This window comes from Tachysurus fulvidraco, chromosome 21 (assembly GCF_022655615.1).
Source record: "Tachysurus fulvidraco isolate hzauxx_2018 chromosome 21, HZAU_PFXX_2.0, whole genome shotgun sequence".
NCBI lineage: Eukaryota > Metazoa > Chordata > Actinopteri > Siluriformes > Bagridae > Tachysurus > Tachysurus fulvidraco.
In genome coordinates, this window is record NC_062538.1 from 15,371,488 (window position 1) to 15,395,833 (window position 24,346).

General features: G+C 38.8%; 1 protein-coding gene across 2 annotated transcripts in view; it reads right to left on the reverse strand.

The window, feature by feature from the left end:
* Window positions 1-24,346, reverse strand: part of ptpra (protein tyrosine phosphatase receptor type A) — a 38,933-nt gene that overhangs the window by 3,090 nt on the left and 11,497 nt on the right. The window contains exons 2-22 of one of the 2 annotated variants that reach the window (XM_047805597.1): window positions 19,470-19,512; window positions 16,984-17,062; window positions 16,108-16,566; window positions 15,877-15,891; window positions 15,091-15,172; window positions 14,706-14,779; window positions 13,880-14,016; window positions 13,407-13,497; window positions 11,755-11,831; window positions 11,630-11,666; window positions 11,402-11,499; window positions 11,067-11,186; window positions 9,904-10,070; window positions 9,081-9,216; window positions 8,560-8,709; window positions 5,642-5,735; window positions 5,450-5,526; window positions 5,139-5,273; window positions 4,782-4,907; window positions 1,111-1,262; window positions 450-585 (exon numbers count right to left, since the gene is read on the reverse strand). In XM_047805597.1, the coding sequence (XP_047661553.1) occupies window positions 450-585; window positions 1,111-1,262; window positions 4,782-4,907; window positions 5,139-5,273; window positions 5,450-5,526; window positions 5,642-5,735; window positions 8,560-8,709; window positions 9,081-9,216; window positions 9,904-10,070; window positions 11,067-11,186; window positions 11,402-11,499; window positions 11,630-11,666; window positions 11,755-11,831; window positions 13,407-13,497; window positions 13,880-14,016; window positions 14,706-14,779; window positions 15,091-15,172; window positions 15,877-15,891; window positions 16,108-16,566; window positions 16,984-17,062; window positions 19,470-19,490 (2,463 nt within the window). In that variant the 5' untranslated portion in view covers window positions 19,491-19,512. Of the gene's footprint in view, window positions 1-449; window positions 586-1,110; window positions 1,263-4,781; window positions 4,908-5,138; window positions 5,274-5,449; window positions 5,527-5,641; window positions 5,736-8,559; window positions 8,710-9,080; window positions 9,217-9,903; window positions 10,071-11,066; window positions 11,187-11,401; window positions 11,500-11,629; window positions 11,667-11,754; window positions 11,832-13,406; window positions 13,498-13,879; window positions 14,017-14,705; window positions 14,780-15,090; window positions 15,173-15,876; window positions 15,892-16,107; window positions 16,567-16,983; window positions 17,063-19,469; window positions 19,517-24,346 lie in introns of both variants that reach the window. The other variant, XM_027179450.2, reaches the window with a different exon arrangement.

Below are 24,346 nucleotides of genomic sequence, written 5' to 3' on the forward strand. Positions count from 1 at the left end.
TGTGTGTTTCCATGTACAATACAAATGAACTACATAAACAAGAAGATAGCATGTCTAGGATAATAGTGTTTTTTACTTATAATTGCTTGTCAGACGATATTGAGATATAGATATTGCAAACGTAATACGTAATAAGTAAAATAAAAAGAAATAATAAAATAAAATCTAATAAAATAATAACATCTAATAAAAACATCTCAGGTTTTGGCAACTAAAATCAACTGTTTCATTATTTTAAAGACCAGACTCCTGTTCTAGATGATGTTCTTTATTTGTCAAAACATTGTCAAGCAAAAATGGGATATAAAAATTATTAGAATGAAATCGTCTTAGTCAGAACTTTTAACAGATCATTGTTATCTGGGCAGAATAAAAAGGTTGAATTTTATAAAATTAAAAAAAAACAAAACAGGCAGTGGCCCCGAGTGTGTGTGTGTGTGTGTGCTCACCAGTGTCTGCACCATGTGTGGTCTCTGCAGTCGCAGGCTCTTCACTGTCTGAAAGACGTCTAGAATGCCCTCTGCCTTCACACGTTCCAGAACCGTGCTCAAAGCACAAAATGTGCCCGTACGACCTGCGCCGGCGCTGGAAAACACACAAGTGTATATATAAATAAATATGTATATATACACACACAACAGACTTTCACTTAGTACTTAAGTTTCCAGATTATTAGCTACCATAGACACACACCATGTAATTACTGACTATTAAGGAGAGAAGGGATTATATTATATGACCAGCACAGTCCTGATGAAATTCAACAGCACATACATGACACTGTTAAGGTAGTGTGTGATGCTGGTAAAAGTGTATCAGACACACTGAGGTGAGACAGGGCTTCAACAGCAAAAATATTCTGTGTTCAAAAACTGACAGTGAAACTGGAAAAAGTCGATACCACAAACCGTGAGTGGAAAATGATCTCAGATCTCTTAACTGTGCATCTTTCCATAGGTGAGAAAGACAGAGGTCAGAAAGAGCTGCAGTAATGGGTACATAATCAGTGTAGATCAGTGGAAACAGTTTTTAAGACTGTGTGTGTGTGCGTGTTAAGCTCAATCTCCTCCATGACCTTCTGACTGCTACAGTGTGGAGTGTATGGTTCACCTGCAGTGCACTGTGATTGGGTGGTTTCCAGACTGCTGCTGTTGTTTCTGCACGGCAGCAATGATGTTGATCATGCCTTTACCGTCGGCTGGGATCCCAACCTCAGGCCAGCCGTGGAAGTGGAACTGACGCACAGCACGGGTTTTATTCTCCTGCACAGAGGGAGAGGAGGGGCAGAGTGTGAGAGAGGCAGAGAGAGAGAGAGAGAGAGAGGGGCAGAGAGAGAGAGACACCTTGTCACATACAATTATAAAGGTTTCTCACAAGACATTGTGGTGCTAATCTGAATTGAAGAACTTAAAGCAGTCTGATCAAATCCCTGTGTGTTTATCATCACAAAATAGTATCCATCACAGTATGGGTGCCAAGAATGCCAAGAGAAATGTAAATTATGAATAATTGATAAAAATATCTACTTATCTACTACAAATGCTCCTATTTCTGTTTAATGTAATACATTTTATTACCAGCTTTAACTTAAATGAAAGGATCAGAATTTCATAGCAATGTGTATGCTCCACTTTTGTGTTAATGACTTGAGGTAGTTTGTGTAAAACCTGACGGTCCGTGTTAGATTTAATCCACCAGAAAATTTCACACTAAAGAGAGCTAACTCATGGTTATCACGCTATAGTGACCTAGAAAAAGTGGAACATTGCAGATTTTTGTCAAAATGTTAACTTTTCAGTTACAAGTGAAATTAAAAGGCCCAAATTTCCAATGTGGTTCTACATGTAGCTCTGGGTCATGCTAACTTAAGCAACTTGCAACATTAAAAGTCTGAATTATGCATGAGTAAACTGACTAGAAAATGGTCACGGTCTGTATTGTTAAAACGGTCACTGCAGCAAGCAGCTGGTAAACACCTTTCTCTCATTTCCTGTGTAACACCAAACAGATATTTTGAAAAACACTAAGAGGAAGTGAAAGTGTTTTAAGTAAAAAACATTAATAATTTTATTTTCTAAACATTTTTCATATTCTATTGTTTAAAATGATGGATAGAAGTAGAACATAGAAATGACTCTCTCACTTCCTCTACATTAGATTATACATTTGGACTCCTGAGCCGTATTAAAAATAAGTGTCCCAGTCGTTGCTGCTAGTGATGAAACTGTAAGAACACTATAAAATTTGGGCCTTTCCAAACACAAGATCCTAGTAAAGGATGATAAATGAAAGTTATTCATAAAGCATCACCTTAAAATAGCTCATAAGTTCAGAAAGTGTTAGGAGTAAAGAGGAGGACTTTTTAGCAGAGGACAAAAATAGCCAGAAGTTGAAGAGGGAGAAGAAATGAGTTGCAGACAATATTTAATAATGGTAAAATGCTACAGATTAGACTGTGTAGGAATTATTTTTGTGACGACTCATATTAGAGATCTAAATAAATAAATATATTCTGCCATCATGGCATTTAGAGGTATGCTAACATCTACGCTAACGGAGCAGAAATGTCACAGACAAATTATAATAATTTCTTCGGTTTTGTGAGTGTTAGTGCTCTTTTAGAAGGATGTGAGAACAGTTGTTAACTGTTATTTGCTGTGATACAGCAAATACTTTTAAGAGAAGCTAACTGTAACAGCACTGAGACTAACACACACCCATATTATTTCCTGTCCCCCAACAATCAGGTTCTCTGTCTATGCATGACAACGTAAGCAGAACTCTGTGCAAAGTTAGCCCACGGAGTGCTGCTGGACCAGACAACATTCCTAACAGGGTGCTCAGGGAATGTGCAGAACAGCTAGCAATAAAGAGTGTTTTTATACATGTGTGTGTAGCATCAGGGTGGGCTGTCTGCTGCTCACACAGCATGTTACAGAACCTGGGGGCCAGGTAGCACCAATGCACAGGGATTACACAGGAAACACAGTCCAGCATCGCTGGTCAGGCCACACTGTCGCCTCTGCACTGTCTGTCTCAAGCACACAGGAGTTCCTTCAGCCTAGTAAGCAGCATATTTGTCCATAACCATCCAACATAGTCACAGCTGAGCAGAAGCTACACCATAAAATAACATTTGTTGTTTACATTTATTACATTTGTAACATACAGATGTTAGCGGATCTCTAATATGATTGGTCACGAACGTAATCCCTACACGATATACGTAGACTCAAATATCTCAACCTAGAGACAACTTGAGTACTTATAATAGACTGTATTTTAAAAGCACTCATTTTTTTATTGGACAACTGATCACAGTCAAACCTAGTAATGGGTTAAGCCCCGCCTCCTCCCTAAGATTGGTCCTGAATCACTCTTATTATAAGATTTCTAGTTAGAGGTATTTAAGCTAAATTAGGAGCTCTCTGTGATCATACTTAAAATCTTCATAAATACAGGCCCTGGAGCATATTTTGTCTTTCCAGTCAGTGCAATTTGTTTTCTATTGTGTATGATGCAAACATTATAAATAGTAGTGTTTGCTACTTTTGCATAATGATGCCATTCAGCTGAATAAAAGAGAGATATTGTAATGTACAATAGGTGGGCAATACATCCAATATCACAATACTTTTCATGATGCACAATACATAATGCACACAGAGGGAATTAGTGTTTATCATGTCTCCAGCAGCATCAGTAAGTAGTTGCTGTTGAACTAAGGCAGGGGTCGGCACCTTAAACACTCAAAGAGCCATTTGGACCCGTTTCCCACAGAAAAAATACCACAGGGAGCCACAAAATTCTTTTGACATCTAAAATGAAGAGAACACTGCATATGTCGTGTTTTTACCTTTATGGAAAGTACAGAAAAAACTGTAGTGAAATCAATTAACTGCTACAGAGTAAACTCAATTTTATTTCTGAAGGCAAACAAAAATATTTTGAACAGTTTGAACTAACCTTAAGAAAAAAGACGCTGGGTTGAAGGTTACTTTCAAATAAAATGTTTAATATATAATTGAGTCCTTCGTATTCATGACCAGGGCTCTCAAGTTTTGAAGACAGGCCAGTGTGACATCTCCAACCCCTCGCTTTTTTTCATTGGATGTTGCGCTAAATCTTACCCAGATAGTGCTATTTTCTGATTGGCTATTGTGTGGCCTCTTTCTTGATTGGCTGATAAATGTCAGGCTCGATTGAGAACTGAGCCGCGCTTGATGCCCGGTTCCACAGAGACAGCAGTGCGGACTGATACATTTTGTGCGCTGCGGCTTAAATATATGATAGTCAAAAAGTTTTTCTGCGTGAGAATACGATGTGCGGCGGTAGAGTGTGAGAAAAGACCGAAATGCGTGACTGTCACTCCCAATGCGTGACACTTGAACGCCCTGCATGACATCAAATATTTAACTTGCCGGCTGCAGCAAACCAAAAATGCGCCTGCTTCTGTGTGTCGGATTTCGCAAGTCGGCAGTTATGACTCATATTTTGAGCGACCAAAAAAAAAAAAATTAAACACGGTTTATTTGAATGTTACAAGAGCATCATGATCTTAGAATTTAGAATTATATTTTTTTAAAAACTAACTAACAAAAATAAAAAATTTAAATTAAATATTTATTTTCCAAATCTACAGGGAGCCGCAGAAGAGGGATGAAAAAGCCACTTGTGGCTCCAGAGCCGCAGGTTGCCGACCCCTGAACTAGGGGTTCTGAAGTTGTGGGGTTTTGTGTGTGTATGTATGCGCGCGTGTGTGTGTGTGTGTGGACACTGACTCTGGTGTTGGTGACAAGCAGATCTCGGACAGTGTAACTCTCACATTCCTCCTCTCTCTTCATCTCAATGGACATATCACCACACACCATCACTCCATCAGTGGCCCAGTACTGAGCACACTTCTCCTGCAAAGGGAGACAGAGACGAGAATGAGAATGAAGCACCACACAGAATGATAATCTGTTCCCCTTGCAACAGCTTCTCTCCCTCTCTCATCTCTTCTAAAGACAATTTCTTCATAACTACATCGGGCTCCTAAAATCATTTCTTTTTAAGTCTGCACACAAACACACACCCCTTCACCTTTTCCACTCCTCCCCTGTTTCTACCCATCCTCCCTCTCTCTCTCTCTCTACCTGTCCTCTCTCCTCCAGTTCAGTGAGCATCACAATAGAGCAGCTCCTCCACTCCCAGATCATCCTCCAGAAGTCCTCGATGGTGTGCTGCAGTGGGCCCTGGCTCGCCATGTACGAGTCCTTTTGCCTGTAGCCCTGTACACACACACACACAAAACACGAGTTGAGGACAGAAATAGGTTTAATATTAAAGTACTAGTCCTATTATTGAAATAAGCTCACTAAAATATATTTGGCCAGTACTTTGTTTTTTGGCCAGTGACAGTAAACAGTATAAAGCTGTACTTGGTGTGTATGTGGAAGACACTCACGTCAATAAAGGAAGAATTGACATAGTCTGTATTCTCCTCACCGCGCTTTACAGGAATGATCACTCGATTAAACTCATCTGAAAGAGTGGAAGAATGTGAAAAAATATTTATACACATTTATTTCAAAGCTTCTTGGACTGAAAACACCCCCCTCCACACACAAACATTCAGACAGACACACACACAGCTTACATGGAATGATCTGAAGCACACGGTTCTTCTTCATGTTGGCGGGAAGGTTCCCCGTTCTCATTTTATCATTCTGGATCTTTATAGATGTGAGTTTCTACACAGAGAGAGACAAAATGTTTAGATACACACAAAGACAAAGACAGAAAGAAAGAAAGACAGAAAGAAACGAAAGAAAGAAAGAAAACACACATCTTGACTAATTATACTTTTTATTCATTAATAGCAATCTTCTTGATATTAAGTAATAGTTGTGTGCTATGATAATAACTAAGTCACATAAGGGTACATAAGAGTTTTCTACTTTTTACTGTTTTAGTGATGCTGAAGTAAAATGATCTGTTCTTTAATGTTTGATTATTTGAATAATTTAAGTAGTTGTGATGCTGTTCACAGCTTGTTGAGTCACACCAGAGGTGGGAGAATGTCACACATGTGCAAGTCACAAGTCTTAACCTTCAAGTCTCAAGCAAGTCCGAGTCAATTTTTGTGAGAGTCAAGTCAAGTCACTGCTTTATGTCAAGCAATTCAAGTCAAGTCGTAGCTTGAGTCAAGCAAGTCACTGGCAAGTCATACAGATGTTTGATGATTTAACTAAATGTATATATTAAACAAAGTTAAATCTACAGTATTTATGGACTATGAATTTTATTTGCAACAAAAAATTATTATATGAATTTATTTTTAAAAGGTGTCCACATACAGGTGCGCTGGAAGTACAATAAAAATCTAAAAATGAATAAAAATCAAAACTACAAAGCCTAAGATGAAAATGTAACTGAAATAAGGTCAGCATAAAAGCATGAAAAGTTTCAATATGCCTCAAACATGGCAGAAGACCATGGAAAAGTATATATAAAAAAGTACAATGGTTTCTATACAACCAAATGGCATTTGAACAGGCATTCCCTTTTAATGGGACATGAAATACAGAATAACAACAATCACTTCAATCAAAAAACATAAATTATTGAAATCACACAAACCTTGAAGTGAATTGAAGAGAGAGAGAGAGAGAGAGAGAGAGAGAGAGAGAGAGAGAGAGAGAGAGAGAGAGAGAGAGAGAGAGAGAGAGATGATTGGAGTGAGTGTAATTTATTAATACACTAAGAAATTATTCATGGGGTTAGTTTTATAAACCTTTTGTAAAAAAAAAAAAAAAAACATTTTCAGCATAAAAAATTAAGTTTGGTGAGTTGATAACTGATTTTAATAAGTCTTTCAAAGTTAAAATAAAAAATATTGTCTTAATTATATATTGATTTTGAAACACTTTTATCTTCATGTAACAACAGAAAAATATTAAGTGAAACTTGTATATCTAGTGAGCATTCTTTAAAAGCTGAGTAAAGGCTGAATTTGCCCGGACGTGTTTTACTGCCAGAGCGGGAGTAGCCGGAGAAACAGGAGAATCAAGGCTATATAGGTGAGTTAATATTTTTGCTTTGTTTTAATCTCAGGAGCTACCAACTGTATACACAAAAAATCGTTTTGTCACACACTAAACTGAAAAGACACTTTTAGCTAGCTAGTGTGTTCAAAATAGACTTTATGTTTTGCTTTACAGTGGCAGCTGAATGATGTTAACTGACATCGAACAGAAGTCCTGCAAGACCTGGATGTATCCAGAGCCTTTGCCCTGCTAATGGGGCCGATATATGCTCTCAACCTCAGCTACCCAAAGGAACTAAAAAATACTTTTGAGGTGTTTCAGAAAATAATTATTGAGGTGGATGGTCTGAAAGCTAGGTCTTTAAAAAATAAACTTTTGTCTTTCTGAAATGATTCACGAAAAGGTTTTGTTGTGCTTATACGTACAGCAGCTGTAATTTTGACAATTTTTTTTACACGAAGTTTACAGTGTTGTATTTGTTTGAGACTTTATGGGCTGTAGTTTTTGTGATGAAGGTAAAATTGAATACTTTGCAAGAATATAAAAAAAGAAAGAAAATGTTTAGTTTCAGCAAGGTGGACCCAATAATATGGCAATAATATGTTGTTGGAATTCATTTTTCATATTTCCTGTGATTTATTATTATTTTATTTTATTCTGATATGTACCTACCATGTTATTAAGAAAAATACTTGATTCTTTACTTGACTTTAAGAAGTTAGAATAGCTTAAATTATGTAATTTGACCACTTAATATCACCAACACTCTGAAATTAAAATTAAGCTGTTTCAACTTAATTAAGCTCTTAGAGGTTAAGTCAAATCATGTTGGTTGTACTAAACAAATTGGGTTAGTCTAACTATAAACGTTTCATGATATCTACTTAATAATGACCAAGTTGAAATTACTGAAAAAGATGCATGCAAATTGTTACCTGAATTTTTTTAAAGTTGAGCCAATTTTTATTTTTTTTTTTTTGCATTTTTAGGTGAACCGTCCCTTTAATACACTTTAAAAAATATTTAAAGTGTATTAAAGGGACGGTTCACCTAAAAATTAAAATTCTGTCATCATTTCCTGACCCTCATGATGTTACAAACCTGTAGAAATTTCTTTATTTTGATGAAACACATGAAGATATTTGTTTACAAACATTCCTTAAAATATCTTTCTCCATGTTCATCAAAACAAAGAAATGTTTACAGGTTTGTAACATCATGAGGGTGAGAAAATGTAGCACCTTCCATGTTTTGTCACGACTGTTAAGGTTGATTAGTTAGTGGGCGCTCTCCCTCTGCTTGCCTGCTGCGTCACGTGGTTAGATTACGCTCTTGCGTGCGTTCAAATACAATTTAAAAAAAAAAAAAAGTTATTTTAAGTCATTTAACTCAAGTCCGAGTCAAATCTCAAATCATGGATGTCAAGTCGAAGTCTTTTTTTAAAATATTTTTTAATCAAATTTGCGACTTAAGTCTGACTCGAGTCAAGTCATATGACTCGAGTCCCCCATCTCTGGGTCACACCCACCTTAAACTCCGCCTCCAGCCCACCACAGCCGGCTCCAGGTAAAGGAGCATAGAGTTTTACCAGGTGAGACTCTAGAGAGGTAACCTCCAGCTCTGTGTCTCCATACAGGTAGTGTTCCAACAGAGCCTGGAAAATAAATACGTACTGCATCTGTGGAAGAGAGACAGAACAGAAGAGGAACACACGGTTAAAGGTTTTGGATGGTCCTGTTTGAAAGCTTGGGCCTATAATAACAGCACTTCCAAAACTGTAACAAACCAGCTCCATTTTAAATATGTTAGGGAGTGGTTAGCCTTTAAAATTTAAAATAAACAAAATCCCTGAATCTATTTGCCATCTATTTGCCGTGAACCTGTTCTACCCTGACTCAGTGTTGGTGTTGGAATGTTCTTCATGTTCTTCATTCGTGTTAAAAATGCTTTAAGGATCAGTATGAGGAACTGGGAAACATCATTCACCCACAAGAGTTTAAAGATGTGTGTGTAAGGTGAACACTGTTGGAGTGTGTTAACTGAACTAACATCGGTCTGGACCATCTGGCAGCGCTGGGCTCGGATCCTGGTGACAAAGCCGAACACATCCACCTTCCTCTCGGCAGCCATCATGTCCAACATTGCATCGATTACGATGAAGGTCCCTGTCCTCCCGACACCAGCACTAAGAGAGACCAAAGGTATAATAATATAACTTACTGCAAATTAAATGAATAACAATGATGATAAATATATGAACAGTCTTGTAAGAACATTATTATAAGTTAATAAGTAGGGGTCAAGAGGAGCAAGAGGAGCATGTCAACACAACAACAAATGTAGCTTTCTGAATGCGCTCAGTATCGAACCATCAGACAATTCTGAAGTGAAGTAACAGCGACTGTGTTTGTGTGTAAGCATTTTAAAAGCCATAAATAAATTCAAACAACTTAAAAAAAAAAAAGAAAAAAAAGAAAAAAAAAAAGAATGATTTGGTACTGATAAGCTATTAGACCTCGGCAAATCTCTATTAAACAGAGGAATACATTTTTTAAACTGCTTCAAATGTAGAACTGGGTTGTCTGTCCATTTCATACAAATTCCAATTGCAAAACTAATCGTACAGAAAATAATAGCAATAAATAACCTTGTTAAGACTGGACTCGAACAGTTTAACTCAATCAAGTGAAGATTAATAATGTTTTACTGCAGTTGACCTTCTGTAACAGAGATTTTCATGTGTTCATCTTACATGTGCACTATAATACCTTCATTTATAGAAGAGCTACTAATGTTAAACCGATGTTTCATTGTGTAGTTACGAAAAAAACGCATGGGATATATGGGATAAAGAGAGAGAGAAAAAAGGTACCTGCAGTGCACCACAATGGGCCCAGCATATTGTGGGTTGCATGTTTTAACCTTTTTAAGGAACTTAAGCATTCCGATGGGGGTAAAGGGCACACCGAAATCTGGCCAGCTGGTAAAATGGAACTGAGTCACCAGTCTCTGGGGCTTCTTCCCTGATACGTCCCCAACCTACAGACACAGAAATGAAAGTATTTGGATTAACAATATGTATAAGAAATTACACACAATTCAAACTTTCAGCACTACAGAGACTCAGCTGAACAGTTTAAATCAGTTAAAAACACTTCCACTATTCTGAGACATTTTCACTATTGAGTGTGTTTGCTTTACTTGAACCATAACTAGACTTCCACGTAAAAAACAATGAAAGAAACAGGGGTAAATAGGGATGTAGCTTCAATTCGGTGACTTTGGTGATACAATCACAGTGTTAATCATTTTAAAATAAACCATACGGAATAGAAGAATTTTAGAAAGACAAGGCCAATTCATCGTTTTTCCCATTAAACTGAAGACATTTGGGTCTGGGATTAAAGGTGAACAGGAGAATACATCTGAAAGAATTTCAACCTTTAGTTTCTTATATTTAAACCTAGCTATGTTAAACAACAAGGCAGTAAAACGATCTGGAATGTTTCGGAAATAGAAACGGCTACCAAGAAGACATCGAACGGGTCGGCTGAAGAAAACAGCAGCCGACGACAGAAATACTGTGACAAAAAATCTAAACATTATCGTCAGTAGGAAGGTTTTAGTCCGGCCAAGTCAATCAGCAGAGCTTTAACCCAACGGAGCAGCAGTTGAAGAGAAGACTGAAGGGAGAAACTTCTCAAAATAAACACTAACTGAAGCTGCAGTACAAGCCAGGAAAAGCAGCAGTGAAGAAGAATGCAGTCAGCAAGTCAGAGTTGATGTAGTTATTGTAAGCAACCTACACTGTAGGCAGCCAAATGAGTTAGATTTAGCAAAAATTGTCCTTTCCTTTCAAATAATTTCAGATCTGACTGTAAATGATGAAGTGTACAAGCAAACCTGCATCATGTATTAATCTGGCTTCAATCTTTTTTTTATTTCCAGAAAGCAGAAAGATGGACGTATCTACAGCTAACATGTCTACAAATCTGTGTAAACTGTGTGTTTGCATCAGTAAGGATTAAGATATACCTGCTGAATACAGAACTTGCGTACGGTGTAGTCCACCAGCACGGTCATGTCCTCTACAGAAACACGGATGTTCCCATATGTCCAGCAGCCCTGATCCGGCCAGTACTGAGCACACTTACACTGAAACACACCAAAAAACACATTTCCAATGAGAGAGTCATCAGTGGTGTTCTACTGCTAGAGAAACATTTAATCTGACTGCAATTGGGAAACAGGATCAACAGAGTAAAAGCCCAAAATGCAGACACACATGTATGTAAATTAAATCCCCGTTAATCTTACTTGCTATTTTAATTATTTTAGTTTAATTACTTATTATTTGACAGTCAGTGTACCTCCTTTCTCTCCTTAAGGTTGGTCACCATAACAATGGTGGCAGTGTTCTGTTCCCAGATCATTCTCCAAAAATCGTTCACAGTCTCCTCTTTTGGCCCTTATACACACACACACACACACACAATTTTATTTCCACAAACACCCGAGAGCACCAACTGACTGTACGTCACTGCTAAAAAATAAATGTAATGATGGTCCTGATTTTTTTTTTATTCATTTGTATTTACCTTGGGCAGCTATAAATTTGTTCTTCTCCTGATAGCCCTGTTCAGAGAGAAAGAAAGAATGCATTAGTTTTCTCTTATTTGACACATTAGAGTATGTGTGAGTGAAATCTGGTGCTCAAACTCACGTTAATGTAAGAGGCGTTAATGAAATCTGAGTCTGGGACGCCCTCTAGCGAGGAGAGATGTACCCTGGAGTGATCATCTGAAAGGAGAGGGAGAGCAAAAGAGAGAGAGAGAGAGAGAGAGAGAGAGAGAGAGAGAGAGAGAGAGAATAGATAGCCAGAGAAAAAGCATGCAATGTTCAGAGCATATAACATTGGAAGAAATAGTCAGCATTTTTGATGCAGCAAAACTACAGAATGCTGCAGCATTTTTTGAGAGAGAGAGCGCAGATAAAGATGTCTTTATCTGCCACATATGTGAAATATGTGCAATTATTCCAGACTACAATTAACTCACTTTCCTGACTGACATAAGAACAGAGGTCTTGCTTGCTGAAAACTCAGATTTCTTACAATAGAAATCTAATGACATTTGTCTGCGTCCGATACGTGTTTATACATAACATTTCCTTTAAAACACATGGAACACGTGGATTTTTCAGACAAAAGTATAACAAGTTGAGTTCTAAATCTTTAATGTGTCCTTTCAGGGACAGGGCAATAGCTGATGTCTGGGAAACGTGCAAGTAATTCTGGTTCCTGCGTAGTGTATTGTTCCAGCAGTGAATAAAAATCTAATAACCTTTGTTTAAGTACACATTAAAAGTGACTAGACTGAAAGACTGAGGCGTTTAATACGTATTAATGCAGTTATAGAAATAAAACCATGAGCTGAATGGAAAGAGAACTCCACATATCCTATATAAAGGATATAAAGTCTACACATCCCTGTTAAGTAAGTTTAAACACCAAGGGAAAACAAGATATCAAATGTCCACGCTCACCATCATAAATCAAAAATAAATACAATAACTTAGTTATACCTTCTGTATAGTCACCCTTCATTTGAACTCGAATGTGAGAAATGAGAGATTGTTGTCACATTCAGAGTAATCATTACATAGCAACCTTCATAGTAAGTTTTTGTCCTATTATATATACACGTGTGTATATATATATATATATATATATATATATATATATATATATATATATATATATATATATATATATACATATACATACATACATACACACACATACACACACACATATACATACATACATACACACACACACACACACACACTTCAGAGGGACGTCCAGTTCATGGTGAGATCACTGTGATGCTCTATTTTCTTTGGTTGTTGTTGATGGCCTTTATAGTGTTCCATGGTACAGTTAACGTTTTGGAAATTATCTTATACCCCTCTACTGATCGATAGCATTCAACATGACAGATACCTCACGTGTTTTGTAAGCTTTGTGGATCAAGGCTTTAGCAGGGGGATAAAAACTCCTACAGAAACGAATGATCTTTAATTGGAGTTAATCTGAATAATTTCATTGAGGACGGCTGGATGATCGCACCAGGGTCCTGGAGGAACCTCTTGACTTGCCTTGATAATTACGTTTGACTGATAATGAATGTGATTGGTTCAATCTGATCATAGGAATGTCCACAGTAATAAAAGGCTGTGAACACTTACGGTATCAGGCTATTGTAACCTAAAATGTTACAGGAGGGTGTAGAAAGTTCTGATATGGTTGATCTTGGTTGCATGACACAGAGAACACATTGTATGATTGTGTGCATGTACATCATGCAGACTCACAAGGCAGAATGTTGACATAGCGGTTCTTTTCCTTGTTCTCCTCTTTGGAGGCGGCATCACATGAGGCTTGGATGGGGCAAACTGGCAACGCCTGCAGTGAAGAAGCACAGATATGTCATGGACGGACAGGGATCATGTGTTAAGAACCAATCTTTGATCCAGTTGTGTAGCAAAAGTGATATAGGGTGCTTTACTGAAATGAAAGGTTGAATATTGTATCCAGGGTGTGTTTTAGTCCCAGTGACTAACTGTGTTGGTTTGTGGTCTTGTGATGACATCATGTTGTTGCTCATAACAGGCTCATTCACACTCTTATATTTGCCAACTTTTAATTTTGACTCTGTTTTTAAACCAGTTACTTATTATACATCCTGCTTTAAACTCAACTAGAACATCAGGAAACATTTCCATATTCTACTCACAACAATTTTATTCATGAGTCCTATTATACGGTGCATGATGTGTGTGTTTACATTGAATTCTTCCCGGAACAGTTTATTGTCATCAGCCATGCGACGGTTCATTTCCTCCTCAAGCTTGTCCACTGGAAGAGGCGGGTACTTCCTATTTGTGCTGGGCGAGCGAGCCAATAGCGGCACGCTCTGAAGCTCTGTAAGGTCCGACAGGAAGGAAAAGAAAAAGGAAACAGGAAAGGAGAAAAACAATTATGTCTTCAGTGTAAATCAGCTACAGAGCTCATTAATTAATATACAACAATGCATGTAGACTAAAGGAACATAAATCACTTCCTTTGTAATCTTATCACAGTTAACAAACTGTCCAGTAGTGGGCACCACAGTACAACTTAAAACAGGCCCATTAAGCAAATCTGTCTGGCACACACAAAAAATGCACACACACACAAAACTCATTCACGCTCTTGAGCCCGCTCTTGCACACACACACACACGCTTGTGCACAAACACACGCTCATGAACGCACACCCTAATGGCAATTTAGCCTCGCCAATCCACCGCATGTTTCTGTAAGGTGTGAGGACACCAGAGAACCTGGGGAATAATATGCAAATCACCAACAGCGGCAGTAACCTGAACTCAGTAGTAATCCTCCTGGACCCTGGGGTTATGAGGCTGCAATGCTACCTGCTGCTCCACCATGCCAGCATACACACATTCATCCATTTTAAACATACTTTAATACTGCTTCTCTTTATAACACTTTACATTTTTTTACATAAGAGACAGACAGACACACGCACGAGCAGACAGACAGACACAGACAGACGCAGACAGACAGACAGATGCACATGGACACACACGGTCACACACACGGACACACCTGTGTCGTCTGTCCTGCCATTGGTCAGTCTGAAAGAGTTTGAGTGACTTCCTGCCTGCTTGTACTTCTTAAACCTGTTACAACACAGTGACACAAACAGAAAATTGTCTGTTTCATGAATGAGCTTCAACTCATCGCGTGTGAAAGAGAGAGAAAACAACAGAACACAGAGGAGCTGGAATGATGCAGCTAATCACTGGTAACAACCAGGAGGCTGTGAGAGTTTAACAGTGAGAAGAAACTGCCAGAAAAACACTGCTGCACAATCCTTAACCTTTAACTGCACAAACATTCGTAGACATTTTGCTTGAAAAAAAAAACCTGGCAAATGATTTACTGCATACATTCTGTGTGTGTGTATGTGCGTGTCTGTCTATTGCCTGACCTGAGCATGTAGAGGACGATGATGATGAAGATGATGACCAGCAGAGATGATAAGGCCACCGTCACTGCAATTATCGCTGTGTCTTGATTTGAGGAGAAGAAAAATGACAAAAACACAGGTCTTCAGAGTTATTCATTGAGGAATAGAAACAAATATTGCACATCTGAGTGGCAGAGCTGTGTCAAACCCCAGGATTATAAGTTCATTTGAAGGCCAATTTGGAGTCAGATGTTTTCAATCAATGGGATCAGGTGTGAAACCAACCAAGTGTGCCATGTTTCACACTTCATGCACTCAACATTTAACAGCTTTGCTTACGTAGTAAAAGAGGGGTGGGGCTACAAGGGACTGACGTGGATTTGGGAAAAGAAAAAGATGGCTGACGAAGAGACGGCAAGACAAAGACGGCTGACAGCACTGTGACGTACACAGAATCTTACAAACGTCTTTGTCTCATGGGCTTTAAACGAGCTCACGCTCTGAGATTTATTTTTCCAACATTCTTATAACTCTGTATTCTGCTAAAGATAGCAGTGTCGTATTACGCGTTTGACATCGTTTGCATCGACTGGGAAACGGTTCATACTTCCGGCTTAAAAAAATAAAATGCTTGTAGCCCATTTGAGATGATGCAACCCTTCATAACATTCATCTAACAATCAGACACAACGAATGTCTGATCTTCACAACTTGTATTTTTGGATCATGGCAAAAACAGCTGAGATCAATAAAGATTTCTTAAGGTTCACAAACTAGTTTTTTGAGGAACAAATGAGGGATTTTTACCTTCACCACCTCCACCTGTGGGGAAAAAGAGAAAGATTCATATCTCAGTTACAGAGAGAAATCAAAAACAATAGAAACATTAGAAAGGAAGGATTAGATACTTAAATCTGAATAACTAGGGTGATATGTATGTGCTATAACCTCCAATACAGTAATGTAACTGTAAATAAGTCAAAACTAATCATAACAGATGACTGAAATCACAACCAGTCAACCAACACTGATACCTACCTGGAGGAATGCTGACGTATGGCGTGGTGCTGATTTCAGGCAGGTTAGAGGTTATGCTGGGTTCAACAGTAGGAGAAAAGCTCACGTTTGGAGTTGTGTTATTATAAGAACCAGGATCAATTTTGGTGGAAAGTGTCGTATTAAAAGAGCCCTCAGTTGAGGAAGGAACAGGCAGGGTTACGGGAGGAACAGTTAAGATTTTGTCCTCCGTCCCTCCTCCTCTCACAGTGGTAGGCTCAGGGGGCGGAGCACTGGTGTCAGGAGGCAGAACTGGAGCAGGGGTACGAGGGGGCATGGGGACTCCTGGAGATGGCATCTCTGCTGTTACTTTTGTGGTGTTAATGATGACAGGCTGTTTGGTGGGTGGGGTTGTCGACAAAGGGGCGGGGTCTTGAGTAAGATTGTGTGCTGTGGGAGGAGGTGGAGTTAAAGGTTTGGGTGTCACAATCTGACTCTGATCTGAGAGAGAGAGAGAGAGAGAGAGAGAGAGAGAGTCGTTCTCAAAATATTTACTGATATTTAAATCTGTATGTAATGATTTTATGTTTTAATTATAATTGCAGTATTATTATAATTCATTAGATTAAATCAGATTAAAAAAAATCATCATTTTGATGAAGTCCATGTAAAGACTTGGAAACTTGATTAGGGCGAATAATTATTTCAGCTACACTGAAGCTATAATTTATTTATTTGTTGTTTAATGCTATATCAGCAGCAGTGACTATATTCATGGCAACATCAACATACTATATAAAAGAGACGTTAACAATAGTGACAAAAATAGTGGTAAGAAAGCAACAATCACTGAAACTATGAAAGACAAGACTTAACTGTGTCTTATTGAATTAAAAGCCTGTGCTGATGAGGTCTTACCTGAGAGCACATCTGATTCCTGGGCCCAAGCAGTGGCCAAGGTACACAACAGGAGCAGGGGACACAGACCCATACTGCCCTGATAGAGAGACAGAGAGAGAGAATTTTGAATTGAATTGAGAGAGAGATCACACAAAAAATAGATTTTTTCCAGTGGAAAAAGAGCGTGAAAGAAAGAACAAGACAGACAGAGAGAAGAGAGAGAGAAAATAGATAGCCAGAGAAAGAGAGAAAGACAGAACCAGAAAGAGAGAGAGAGAGAGAGAGAGAAAGAAATAAAAAGAGCATGAAAGAAAGAACAAGACAGACAGACAAACAGAGAGAGAGAGAAAGAGAGAGAATAGATAGCCAGAGAAAGAGAAAGACAGAACAAGAAAGAGAGAGAGAGAAAGAAATAAAAAGAAAAAGAGCATGAAAGAACAAGACAGAGTGACCGAGATAAAGAAGAGAGAAAGACAGAACAAGACAAACAGATAAATACGAGCGAGAGAAAGAGATGTTTGTGAGCTTTGTGTTGTCAAAGATTCATCATACACAGACTTGTGTGCCCTAAATTCATATTTTAATGCCAAGCATCCAATCAGCAGCCTTCAGCTGGAAACAGAAAACTTTCACATTAATCTCTGGTTCACTGTTAGATCCTAAATCTGAAAAGTCCGTTTTAACCAGTCACCGTTAATCTGGTTGCAACCGGAAACAGAAAAAACTGGGTCTGGTTAGATTCTCGCTAGATTAACCAAGGCTGAGATGTAAAACCATTCAGGTTAGTGAAACTTGTTTAATCGATTAATTAAATAAATAACAACAAAAAAACATAAAATAAAACAAGAGACGAAGAAAAACAGAAACAAGAACCGTAATAATGGAGATGGTTTTATGATCCAGGATTCTACTAGGCTACTATTTCTAATGATGCTACATCTAGGGCCCTAGGTGAGAAAGGGTTATGATAAATAAAACAGGAATGAAGCTCGTGGTTGGTTAGGAAGGACGCAGCAGTCTTGCACTTTAGTGGTTTGCAATGTTCGAGCTCCAAACCACTGCACAACTCTGTGTGAAGGCCTGAGGTTTAAAAACCACTGCACTTTGCTAGAAGCCTATTATTTAGCAACCAGACAAGCAAAACGGATCGCTGTAATTGCTATTGCCTTAACCACTGTGGTAACAGGCTACCGTAAGCTAGGCTAGCTGTGTCAAGCCCTTATCTAACACCCTTATCCAGTTAGCTGAGCAGTGTCCTGCATTACAAAGCCACAGTACAATAGATTCAGTGTGTGTGTGTGTGTGTGTGTGTGTGAGTGAGTGAGTGTGAGAGCGAGCTTAAAATGGCTTAAACTCAGCATGTGCTCTGTGGACAGTTTAATAAGCAGAACAACACACTAAATGTGATAAAAACAAGACAAAGAATGATTGTGGTTTTTAATAATTACTTAATTGCTAATTAAAGGGGCATCCTAAAACCGATCTTAAACAGCGCTTATCATGTAATCGAGAGGTACCAGGATGTCCAAAGTGATGTGATCCAGGACCTGAGTGTGTAGTCACACGAGTTCTTTATGTAACACTATTGAAGTGTCCTGTGGTGGAACACAGCAGCTAACAGGAACTGTGATGTCTGTGCAACAAGGAGAGACGGAAAACATGAGCTGTGTCCCAAATCACATGCTTATGCACTATTCAAGCCAAGCGCATGTGACGAAGACCACAAAAACATGGTGATATACTGTATGATCACTAGTGCTGATAAGAGACACTTATAAGGAGGAAAAAAAAAAAGATATGTATATATAAATAAATGTCACAATTAACCTATTGTACAGAACTGCTTGAAGACAACTTTAATAAAATGAGCATCTCCACAAGTATAGGTTTAAGAAGAGTCCGAGTACAGTGCTAATGTAATAATAATGACATTGACAATCACAAACACTCAGCAGGATTTATTTTAATGTGATTCTGCAGTAATGCACATTAGGTTTTTTTTTTGTTGTTGTTGCTTTAATTCTTTTACAAACAAGTTGTTAAATTTCTTCATGGTCAGCAACATCTCTGTTAAAACTGTGTATTTAATGATCCTACATGGAAATGATGCATCGCCCAGAAGACGATAGGTTTCCCTTTGAGTCTGGTTCCTCTTGAGGATCCTCTGTGGGAGTTTTTCCCCCTGCCACTGTTGCCCCTGGCTGGCTCATTAAGGATGAACATACATTTTCAATTTGAAACTTTGTCTCAAAAACAGCTTCACAAGAATAGAAAAATGACAATGTCCATCGCCCAGCGCAATACGAATAAAACCGAATGTTCACTTTGCTCAATGTTAGTTAAGGAAACGATAATTACGCTGATAGAGTTCATCGATGATAGAATATATTTATCTTTGATAGAACTCGATTGATTAAAACGTTCTCCGTTTTGGGTGACAAAGTGAGTTTGTTATTCATTAGCCAGGTTAGTGCATGTTTGGTGCAAAAACTCTGACCACTTACCTGCAAAAAAGAGCTCTGCATCACTCACTCATTCGCACAGTGACTGCCTGGAGAGAGAGAGAGAGACAGAGAGAGAGAATATTAGGAAACTGCTAGCAGATTCTTTCATTAGCTTAAGGCATCTCATGCTAAAACAGACATATTTTCCAGCCTTGTTAGCGTGTGTCAGCTTGTCGACTCTACAAACTCTAAAGGAAACGGTGAGATTTTTGCATTTCAGCTTATTTCCTTTGACCTGCTTTTAAGCAAATCCTGAATTTTTTTAAGTAGAAGCTGAATGCAAGCTCTGCACCATGATTCCTCATAATGACATGTGCTGAGAATTTTATAGAAAGCGACATGATGAAGGGAGACGGAACAGGAAATTTAAAAAACGAACGACGATGTGGTGACAATTTCACAGTGTTACCGATGGTTTAAGGGCTGCAGGTTTGGCTTATGCTGTATTGTTGAGGTCATCACTTATCATTTGTGTTCAGAACGTTCAGTAACACAGGTGCACTGGAACACATGGTAGTGAAACAAATGGTAGTGAGTGCGTCTCAAAAAGGAAGCTTAAAAAGAAAAGTAATAACTCAATATCTAACAGACAATGGAAGCTAACACAATGTATGATGAGCGAGTTAGCTAGTCACATAAATGAACACACGCTATGTGAAACAAACTAGTGGATAAACTCCAGGAGCGGACGACTCGTAGATATACCGCTCTGTACCTACTGTAGATATATATCCATACCTACTGTAGATATCCGCTTTTAACAATGTCCTAAAATAAATAAATAAATATATATATAAAAACACGTGCAAAGACTAATATTGTTACAAGGCAAATGAAAACATTCGTTCTGGGAAAGTTAATAAGGAGTTTTGGTGAACCTACAAGACTGATGAAAACAAAATAAATAAATATTGGACCAAAAATGAGTTAACACAACTGCTTTGGTTCAGTAGAGATAATGTTAAATGTCGTGATGTTGTGTAGAACATGAGATACGCGTGCACCGATCTAATATATCTAATACATCTCCCATCGTAGAAGGCTTCTTGTACGTCCCATGAACATTTAGGAAAATAGACAGGAGTGAAATACATCTCTACACTGAACAGTTATTCAGTTATTCTCTCAATACAATGCGTGTCTATACACTCACTAGTCACTTTATTAGGAACAGTCCTTTAAATCAGCAGATCATGTGGCAGCACGTTGTTTACTAATGTCTATTTACACAGTGTCATTACAGTCCTTACTCTGGTTTTATCTATCTGTCCTATAGGGTATTGTATTGTTTGCACTAGGATGCATTTTAATTTTTTTTTTTTTGCCATGAGCTCTGTCTTATATAGCTCCCTTGTGGGCAAGTCGTGGCCTAATGGTTAGTGAGTCTGACTCGTAATCCTAAGGTTGTGGGTTCGAGTCTCGGGCCAGCCACGACTGAGGTGCCCTTGAGCAAGGCACCGAACCCCCCAACTGCTCCAACGGGCACCGCAGCATACAGTAAATGGCTGCCCACTAATCCGGGTGAATACTTAGCCGTATGTCACGTCACTTAACTGTACCGCATTAGCTGTATATGATTGAAATGACAATAAAAGATTCTTGGCTTGACTTGAGCAGCACTGTGCATTACATGCTGTAGATAAGTGTCGAGAGCTTCAGTTAACGTTCACGTCAAACACTAGAATGGGGTGTGGGGTCGCAATATGGAAGGTCTCTGAATATGGATTGGTCTGGTTTTAATGTTTAAAAAAATTGGTGATGGTGACATCTGACATATGTGTCAGTCAGTAGATCTAGGTGCGCGCACACACACACACACACACACACACACACACACACGGCATTACCTGGCTAATTCAATCCGGGATAAAAAAAAATCATCACAGCCACGGGGACATTTATATTCAGTAGTGGGGGAAAGCACAGTGCTTCAGACAAACCCCCATGGGTCAGCGAGTTAAATTAGACACGGTTCGTTTTGTTACATTCTAACACACAATGTGGGTTTGGTTACACACTGCTAGATACACACAAAAGGTTTAAGGATTGTACTTTTATAATGTGGGGAGTTTAATCAACTGAACAGTCGCATACAGAGGCAGTAAAAAACATACAGATACAGCTTAAACTCTAAAAGATCATTACCCCAATACAGGAAATAATAACATCATACAACATACACCTGCAGTATGGGCTAAAAGAGCTTTAAGTTAGCCCTAGTGTAGAACTGATCTTTGTCTGCATTCTCAACATCCTCTGGAGTACGAGACAAGGAAAACTGTCCATATCAAACTGTACAGACATCTGAATGTGAAGCTTGTGATTTAATGCCCCAAAAATGTAATCAGAACAAGTTCACTGATTTCTGCTGCAAGAGTTTGCAATGAACTGGGGTAGAAAAAAACCCCTATAAAACAGTTCATTCTGGAGAGTGAGGATAAATCATGTGCTGCTTCCTTTACATATGATTCAGCAACAACTCTCAGAACATAACCGAGTATCATGCTGAGTGTCCGGCATTTCGCTTCCTTCAGGCAGGATTAGATTATAGCTTTTTTCTGACCGCTTGATCGCTTACATTTACGTGTGTTTGAGAGCACAGCTGGATGATCTTTAATGAAAGCCACAATCCCTGAAGTTTTTGTTCTCACTTCCTGTGCTGTGAGCTACAATAATCTGTACATTCTGGCTAAATCTATCTAAACATCTACCTCTGACTTCTCCAGCTGCCAGAACCTTCGCTAAATGTTATAATGCTATACTAAAACATTTTTACACTCAAAAACGTACTGTATTACAACACACTAAACTTTTTTCATCAAATGTCACCAAGAACACACACTTGACCAAGCACAGGCTTTCTGGAGCTCATCAGCAAACTTGTTGGAGTCTCACGTCTATCTGTCTAAATCACTCAAGCAAAACTTTTCGATCCGTGTTAATATATAACTTATAGTATACTCACTGATCTCACTCATGCATTGTTTTACAGTTTTAGATTTCACGAATAAATTAAATACCATTTAAAGACATGATGCTAGGAATTCAGACTGACGCTGCAGGGCACCAAGAACGAAGTCTCTCCAATTCGCACATCAGCAAACAAACTTTTTCCAAGTCCTGGGTTTCCTGAGTGAAGGACAGTATGAAGATGCAGCTCTCTGAAAGTGCGATTCGAAGCTTCTCGTTAAAGCACCTGGCCGTACTGGCCTATAAAACATTCAAGAAAAAAAAAATCTAAAAAAAATATATAATCCTGCCTCATTTTGGCTGTAGATACTGAACCTTATTAAAAAAAACAAAAAAAAACCCAACTCAGAATAAATGCTAGCAGTTGTTTGCAGTAGAATCAATTGACTTACTGACTTAACACTGCACTGAGTTACTGACTCAACACTGCATCTCACTCTCTCTCACACACACACACACACACACACACACACACACACACACACACACACACACACACACACACACACACTTCCCATCCTCTGCCTGGAGCCAAAGCTAATCAGGGTGAAATCAGCTAGCAGTCACAGGACGGCTGCTTTTCCTCTGCTGCATTGTGCATTGTAGATCGACACAATACACATTACAGCTATTCAGAGTCAATTAGCAACCTGTCTGGATTTAAACAGGTGTGGGCTTCACACATTAAATACATACTCCAACAATCCGTACGCATCAACATTCGCAGCATTTTCTGTGTAACCAACTTCTCCTTATCACGAGTTATCATGATTGGCCATCAACCGAAGAGTATTCTGCAAGAGACGTACGACAGGTTTCCTTTCTTCTGCTAAATAATTGCGTCTACACAGAGTTCAGTGACGATACAGGAAATTAGATGCAGAGCTGTTATTTCTCATTTCTGTATTATCTGGTTGGAAAAAATACACAGAGGCTCATAAGAAATATCACGAGCACAGACAAGTCACAAACAGTCTGAGGTAAGGGAAAAGTATCGTCATGCGCCGCTGCAGACGTGAAACTGACTCCGATTTCAATTCAGCGGTCTTGTTCTGCTGCTCAAAAATGTGTTGCGTGACTCCGGTAAATCAGTTTATTAGTAATTGAATGAGGACGCATGCCAAGTGACGACAGAAAAGGTCAAGTTACTGCATCCTGAAGTAGTGATATTGTGTTTGAGGAGACGGCTGAGGTGGTGGTGACGGTTAGACGGAGTTTGCTGCGTCATTGTACATCCAAAGTGTATAGAAATAACAGCACATGAATATCAGGAAGTCCTCTGATGGTGTTTAGACGAGTCAGAACCTAAAGTAAATAGGATCTAGTGAGATATTGTAAAAGGTACATTTATTGTGTCAGATGGAAACCTGGCTAATAACACACACGTGCCTGAAGATCCTATTCCAGATGTAGTTCTCCATTATCTCATAATAAACTCCACACTTCTGGGAAGGCTTTCCACTAGATGAGGAGGTCTGGGGTGCAGTCAGTGTTCCAGTTCTCGCTCCTCACGGCGCTCGCTCTTCAGTGTTCATGGAGCTGAGTGTTCATGGAGCTCGCACTCCACTTGAAGCTCACTCTTCACTCTCTGCGGTTCTCGCTCTGCGGTCTTCATGGAGCTCGCTTTGTGCACAGGGGTATGGTCATGCTGCAATGTGTTTGGGTTCTTTAGTTCCACTGAAGAGAAATCTTAATAGTACAGCACACAAAGACAAGTTCAATTCAAATGTGTGCTTCCGACTTTGGGGCAACAGTCTGTGGAAGAGCCACAAATGAGTGTGATGGTTAGATGTCCAGAGGAAATCATGTTTTCGGCTGTATCGTGGAGCTACGAATAAACTTAATGTTTCAAGGAGCTTGTTCCAAATCCCATCACTTTCTGCTGTGTCTCTAGAACTATTTTACTC